The sequence below is a fragment of the Elephantulus edwardii genome, unplaced genomic scaffold, assembly GCF_000299155.1.
Source record: "Elephantulus edwardii isolate Elephantulus edwardi_28Jun2011 unplaced genomic scaffold, EleEdw1.0 scaffold00217, whole genome shotgun sequence".
NCBI classification, from domain to species: domain Eukaryota; kingdom Metazoa; phylum Chordata; class Mammalia; order Macroscelidea; family Macroscelididae; genus Elephantulus; species Elephantulus edwardii.
This window is the reverse complement of record NW_006399967.1, coordinates 1,716,047-1,723,123: the sequence shown is the minus strand read 5'-3', so window position 1 is coordinate 1,723,123 and position 7,077 is coordinate 1,716,047. Positions and strand designations below refer to the sequence as shown.

At 56.4% G+C, this 7,077-nt stretch overlaps 1 protein-coding gene across 1 annotated transcript in view; it reads right to left on the bottom strand.

Moving 5' to 3' along the window:
* The window catches only part of GNG7 (guanine nucleotide binding protein (G protein), gamma 7), a 9,987-nt gene extending 8,050 nt beyond the window's left edge, over nucleotides 1-1,937 (bottom strand). The window contains exon 1 of the mRNA XM_006897915.1: nucleotides 1,857-1,937. Coding sequence (XP_006897977.1) covers nucleotides 1,857-1,937 — 81 coding nt within the window. The remainder of the gene's footprint in view (nucleotides 1-1,856) is intronic.
* Between the last annotated feature and the right edge of the window lie 5,140 nt (nucleotides 1,938-7,077).

Here is a 7,077-nt window from a genome sequence, read left to right as displayed (position 1 = left end):
TGTAGAGCAGCCGATGGGTTTGAACCATGTGCCTTCAGGTTGGCAATGCAGCTTCTTGCCACTTACTGCAGAGCTCCCTGCCAAGCTGTCGGGTGCCATCAAGTTGTTCCGACCCACAGGGACCGCACTGGCTCAGAGCAGGTCGCTGACTGGTCCTGCACTGTCTCCTCATCGTGGCCACTTTGGAGCTCACTGCTGCGGCCATGGGCCCCTCTGAGGGCACATTCACCACTGGGGAGTACGTCCACATGGAGGGTCCACACGGCAGAGGGCTGCAGGGCTCGGAGAACATGGCAAGTGTCCTGGGACTGTGCACGGAGGCCACTGGCCAGGTGCATGCCCCTTCTGTGTGCATACCCTCGGGGTCACCCGCACAAGAATCTGATGGGTGACAGATCTGCTCAGACCCCAGAGGACACTGCATGGTCGGGGAAGTTCTGCACGGCCAGTGGGCACACATGGCTCTGAGGTGGCCCAGTGGGACTTCAAGGTGGCCAGCCTGGAAATCCCCTGACCGCTAAGCCTTGGTGGGGCTGGCCAGGTGGACAAAGTGAAGCTCTGGAGTCTGGCCGACACTTTGTGGGGGGCCCAGATCTCAGGTAGGTGCCGGGGAGGCCTCTGGCCGGTGTGTCCACCCCAATATCAAACAGAAGGTGAAGGTGACTCTGGGAGGCTGGCTGGCAGTGCCAGGGTTAACCACTTCAGCCAGCGCGCTGCTTCTGAAGCCCAAGGAACGCTTGGAGTGGTGGCTTAGGACCTTCCAGCATCTCTCAGGTGGGTTGGAGGAGTGGTGGACTTCCTGGTTGGATACTGGCCAGGAGCTGGGTCCAGGAGGGGTCTGGCCTGGACTGGGGGCTCACAGGCTAATCAAAACCACTTCCAGTGGACTGTAACTTCTGGTGACCCTGAAGGTCAGAGGGTGTCCGAGGCTGTGGTCCTCACTCCCCAAGGAGTGGCTAATTTCAACTCTACCTGGCAGTTTGCATATGATTGTTGTAACCACTGCACCACCAGGGCTCTTCTCCCAGCTGCAGAGACTGTCTGTGGGCGAGGGTGTGAGGAGGGGGCCGTGCTACTGGAGCGACCCTTCAGCCTAGGACCCTGCTTGTTTTACTAACTGCCGGAAACACACAAACACACCCCCCAAAATGCATCCTACATCAACTGTGTCTATGTGAGGAACTTGGGGACATGGGTTACATCCTCCAGGCAGCTCTTTCCAAAGCAGCGTCACCACCGTTGACACAAGCTCCCTGCGCCCTGGGTCTTACCAACCTTTAAGAGCTGCTGGCACTGTGAGCCCCAAAAGCTCACGGATACGCTGTTCAAAGCAGACCTCTATTCTAGCCAACATCAACCATTATTTGGTCCAAAGAGGATCTCAGGGGGCAGTTTCAACTCAGCATTTAAAGGTTTCTTCAGGGTAATAGTTTCTGGTGGTCATCCAGCTTCTGTGGATCCAGAAAGTCTGGATTCCATGAGAACATGACATTCTATCGAGAACCTCCCGTGCCTGTAACCAGGGGGCTAGTCCTTCTCAGTCCGGGAGGCACTACCTGTGTGACAGGTCACAGCCGCCTCACAGGGGTGTTGGACTGGCCAGTCCTTTCAGAAGAGGACATCAAAGCTCAGAGAGGTCAGGCTTCTCCCCACTCTCCTTGTGGCCACAGCGTGCCCACTGCAGCTGGCCCTCACTTTGTCCAGGGGCTGCAGCGTGTCCACAGCACATGGGCTCCTGAGCTCATGCTCCCCATTCCCTCGGCTACCCCCCACTCTGACCTCGTGGACACAGTGTGCCGACTGTGAGCAGACCAGGGGGCCCCTCTCCCTACCTGCACCCCTTGGGGCTCACTCACCTTGATGCGCTCAATGCCAGCTTCGATGCGGAGCTGCTCCACCAGCTTCCGGGCCTGGGCTATGTTGTTAGTGGCTGACATTGTCTGCCATCAGCGCCGCCCGGCGTCCAGGGGGCTGTGGGGAAGCAGACAGACATGAGCAGTGGGGCCTCCGGGCGTGGAGACGGATGGGCTGGTGCCCAGGCCTGCAGGTGGACAGAGGGGAGGTGGCAGGCCTGTGCATGCACCCCCTTGTCCTGATAGTGTCCCCCCTTCCCCACCAGCACAGGGCATATGCTTACCTATCGTTTCCAAAGGGTCAAAGGGCCATGTGAGAACACATGGGAAAGCAGTGGGATTGGGAGCGTCCCTCTCTGTGGGTTGCCCTCCTCTGTGGGGTTCCTTCTCTGGGGTGTCCTCTGGAGGAGTCCCACTGGACACTGCAGGGAGTTGAACAGCACCACCTGCTTCACCCACTTGATGCCAGTAGCACCCCCATGTCTCCAGAAATCCCCAGTGTCCCTCTGGAGGGAAAATGACCCCTGAGTAAGAGCCCCGGGCTTAGGGGATCCCACTGACCCCTGGGAGACTTTGTGTCTCACAGGCATGTGACCCCCCCATTGTCCTAGGATATAATGCCCACACCTAAGTCCATACATTTCGTGGGGGAGGGGGTCACAGACACTGGAGGGAACCTGGTCACACTGTGTGACCCCATGGCTGTGAGGTGTGAACAGGAACCCAACTCAGTTTTTCCCCAAGTAATGAACACTGGGTGTCTCCTTGCCGGGCACTGCTGTCAGGAGGCCAGGGGCCTTCTCTCCCTGAGGTGGGCGCCCGGGGAACTGCAGGGTGGAGAGGAGCGTCCTACCCTTCAGTGGTGACACCCTGGGGAAAGCACTGTTGGGTGGAGATCAGGTCCTGGGAAGTCACTCCCTCGTGGGAGACCTAGGGTTCCCTCTCCCTCCCGGCCTGAGGGTCCAACTGGGGCTGGATCCCTCCTTCCTACCTCAAGCTCTGAGGATTACCTCCCTGAGCCTCTGTGCACAGGGGGACTGGGGCTTCCCACCTGAGCCCTCCGCACCAATGTCCCAAAGCCAGAGGAGGAGCAGGGGCAGGTCCCCCAACCCCCAGGGCAGGATGGGGAGCAACCTGGGTGTTCACCCAGCTGCCAAGGGCCACAGGAACGGACTTTGGGGGAGGGGTGGGCAGAGAGAAAAGTGCAACAATGAATGAATGGAAATCCAGTCTCTATAAACTTTCATTAAAATGAATAATAATAATAAAAAAACCTGGGGGGAACAAAAAGAGGGGACTTCGCTCCTGTCTGCTGGTGGCTTCCCAGGAGGAGAGGGCCAGCTGCCAGGGAGACCTTGAGGATGGGGACCACAGGGAGAGAAAATCAGAGATTGGTTCTGGAGGAGGAAGTTCTGGAAGTTTCTGAAGGGCTCATGGTTTCTAAATCCCAATCCAACCTTCAGCCCAGTCACAGGTCAGAGACCACTGTACCACGGGAAACCCCTTGTACCACGGGAGACCCCTTGTACCACGGGAGACCCTTGCCTCTAGGCACCTGGTCTAACTCCCCCAGCACCCTGGTCGCTGGCAGGCCCTGTCTCATGGTGCCCCTATGTGTCTACAGAACTGCATTCCATAGGCTTTCCCATGTGATGCTTCTAGGACAGGGCATCAGGCCTTTCTTCCGATGCACCGATGGGCTGACGAGAACCTCTGAGCTTTTGGTAAAATGCTGAGGGTGTTAATTGTACAGAGCGGGAGGTGCCGAGTCTTCACCCCACCCATCCTTCCTTCCAGCAGACGTTATTGTTAGGTGCCACCGATTTGAGTATGGCTCCTAGTGACCCTATGAACAACAGACCTGGATTCTGTCAATCTATCTCATCAAGGGTCTCCCTCTCCATTGCCAGGATGATGCCCCTCTCCAAGGAATAGCCTCTTTCAGCAACATGCCCGAAGTATGTGAGACAAAGCTTTGGTACCCTTGCCTCTAGGAAGCACTCTGGCTGTACTTTTCCCAAGACGTATCTGTTTGCTCTTTCGGCAGTCCACGGGATATGCAGAGCTCTTGGACAACAACACCGCTCAAAGGCATCAATTCTTCTCCAGATTAGTGAGGAGCAGTGACGTCACTTTGAGGAGTGAGGTGCGCCTGATTCAGGCCACGGTCTTCAATCCTGTGCTGTGTGTCGGAGAGCTGGACAATGATTCCCCCAGAAGACTAACCCTTTAATTGTCAGTGACAGCTGCTTTGTTACTCGTTGTGAGGAGCCCTTGAACCTGCACTGACTCCCAGAGGCCCATGCACAAGGAGCAGACTTTCCCTGGCCCTGCACCATCCCACAGTGTGCAGTGCTCAGCCCGTCTCTCCCAGCCACCATGCTCGTCCGGCCTGCCGGATGTCGTCTTCTCCGGCGAGCCCTCTGCTCTTCCAAGCATGGAGTCCTTTTCCAAGGACTGGCCCTCCTGACAACAAGCCCAAAGCCTGGGGGGCAAACCCTTGCCACCTCTCCTTTAGGGGCACCACGGCTGCACTGCTTTCATGACGGCCTTGCTCCTTCTTTTTGGGGTGCGTGGTATAATCAATACTTTTTGTCAACAGTGCACTTCAAAGACATCAATTCCGCTTTGGTCTTCTTTATTCACTGTCCAGTTTTCACACGCATACCAAGCAACTGAAAATACCATGGCCTGGAGCAGATGCACCTTAATCTTCAAGGTGACATCTTTGCTCGTTAGCACTTTAAAGAGACCCTGATAGCTGCGGAGCGCAGGGTATGCTGAGCCGCTAACCCAAAGGTCAGTGATCTGAGAACAATGAGAACAAAACCTGACAGAGGTGAGTCAGCCTCTTCTCAAAGACTCCTGGCTGCGGCTTCTGATGGGAGTGGCCGTGGATCAGGGGTGACTCGATGGGGAGGGGTGTGATTTTTGTTTGGCTGTGGATCTGCCCAGAGCTGCACTGAGTCCCAGACTGCGGCTCCGTGAGTGCTGCATTCAAAGGGAATGAAAGTCTTGTCAGTTCCACCCTCCTCTGTATTAGATGCTGTGCGGGTCTCTGTCCTTGTGATGCTGAAGTGTGCGTAGTGTTCATTTTCTTTCTAGATTATTCCACTTGCATCTGCTGAGCTCTTCTGTTTTGTCACCACATTGTGAGGGAAAGCCAGGATGAGAACCCATGGCCTCTGGCCCACTACCCCCAGCGACGCCCTGGCACCTTGGAGCTGTCTCCCATCTTCACAATCATCATCCCAGGAATGTCATATGATATCACTTGGTCACAAAGAAAAAGTAAGTTTTGACATTGCCACAACTCCTCAAAACTTCCATACTGAATTTTAAAAATACGTCAACCAAGACAGAACAAATACTACCATCTCATTTATGTGAAAAAAATGCACCTGTCCTTGTGTGGCCTGGGGTCAGAAGAGACTCAGATCTGACCCTCAGGGGGTTTTCAGAGGCAGTAAGTTTTCTGTGGAGCAGCTGGTGGATTCGAACAGCCTACTTTGGGTGGGCAGCACAAGTCCTTACCACTAGGCCACCAGAGCTCCCTAAGTGGATCGGGGGAGCGGAAATACTGTCAGTGGTTGTCACGGTGGCACTGGAGTGGTGAGTTTGTGTTCATGGTTGTGGGTGCTGGGGAAAGGATGCAGCTGCTGCTGTCACATCCTACGTGTAAGATCCGCTGGGCTGGGGGTATTTGGGGTGCCTACTTCACTGCACATACAGAAAAATGGTCTGTAAGCAACACCACACAGTCCAAGGTCTCGGGTGACCCCCACTCAGCATTATGCTCTGAGGGACCCCCTGTTGTCTCTACTGATGCTTTGCCACTTTTCATGACTGAGTGTTGCTCTGTGGCTGTCCTGTCAGTCAGTGGAGGTTGGGACATTGCTGGGATGCTTCCAGACCAAGACAGACTAGGAAGAAAGGCCTGGCCACCAATTTCCAAAAACCTACCAGGGAAAACCCTGTGGATCCCAACTGAGCACCACCCGTAGTGAGCTGGGAAGTGAGCGCCCAGGGTGGAGGTGCTCGGAACACACGGGGACTGTGGACATGGCCATGGGCGACCAGTGATGGGGGATGTGGGGCCAGACGTCGAGTGCAGTCAGCCCAGTGGTAACCAGCACAGCGCAGTGACATTCCTGTGGGGTGACTCTGCCTCACGGGAACTGGGGGAACATGTGTTGCTGTCGTGACTGGGGGTGGGGTGCTCTTGCACCAAGCATGGAGACAGGGATGCTGTTTAGCACCCCGCAGTGTGAAGGCCCACACCCCGAGAAGGACCAGCCCCCGAGTCAGCAGTGGCGAGTGGTGGGCCCCGTTCCAGCTGGACCCCAACATGGGGGCTGGTGTTGGGGTGGGGCGCACGGAGGTGGTGACAGATTCCCAAGTCAGTGAGAAGGCTTCCAGGAGCCTTGGCTGCTTCCCTCATGCAGGCTTCCGTCACTGTCCCTGTGGTGCCCACGGAGCCTAGCGGCTGCAGGAAACAAAACAAATGTCCAACTCCAACAGATGCCCCGCCCTCTGCTTGGCAACAAAAAAGAGCGAGCTACCAAGGGCACAGCCCAGAAGGACGGGTCCCAGGGACCACGTGTGGCCTGCTCTCCTCCGTGAACTTCAAGAAGGGCAGAGCCTCGAGACCAGGGCCGATGTGGGTGGAGGGCGGGCCGGCCTGGAGGTGACAGGAGGGGCCCTGCAGGGATGGGTGTCGTGTGCCTCGCTGTGGTGAGGATAGGTCGTGGTGTGGGTGCAACATGGAGCAGGTGCACATGCACCCTGACAGACACACACACACTCACATACACATGCCGCCCACGTATACACACGTGCATGTTTGCACATATAACTTCACACACGTATTCAGTCTGATTTACAGGCGCACACACATCCACACTTGCACACACTGTGACACACACAGACATGCACACATGCTCACAAATGCACGCCCATACTCATTCACGTGGGGACTCCTATACACGCACACAAACACACACGTGTGTACTCACATGAGCACACGCACTCCTCAAGCACAGGTAAAGCCGGTCCCTGGACCGCCTGGCCTGCAACGCTGAAGACTCTGTCTGCACATGCGACCCTGTGCAGGTCTGAGGCCTCTCCAGGCCACCAGAGCCTTGTGGCTGCCTTGACGGCTTCAGCGTGACTGTGACACAGCCACCCTCCTGTCCCTGTTCCCTCCTGGAGGAGAGGCCGTGTG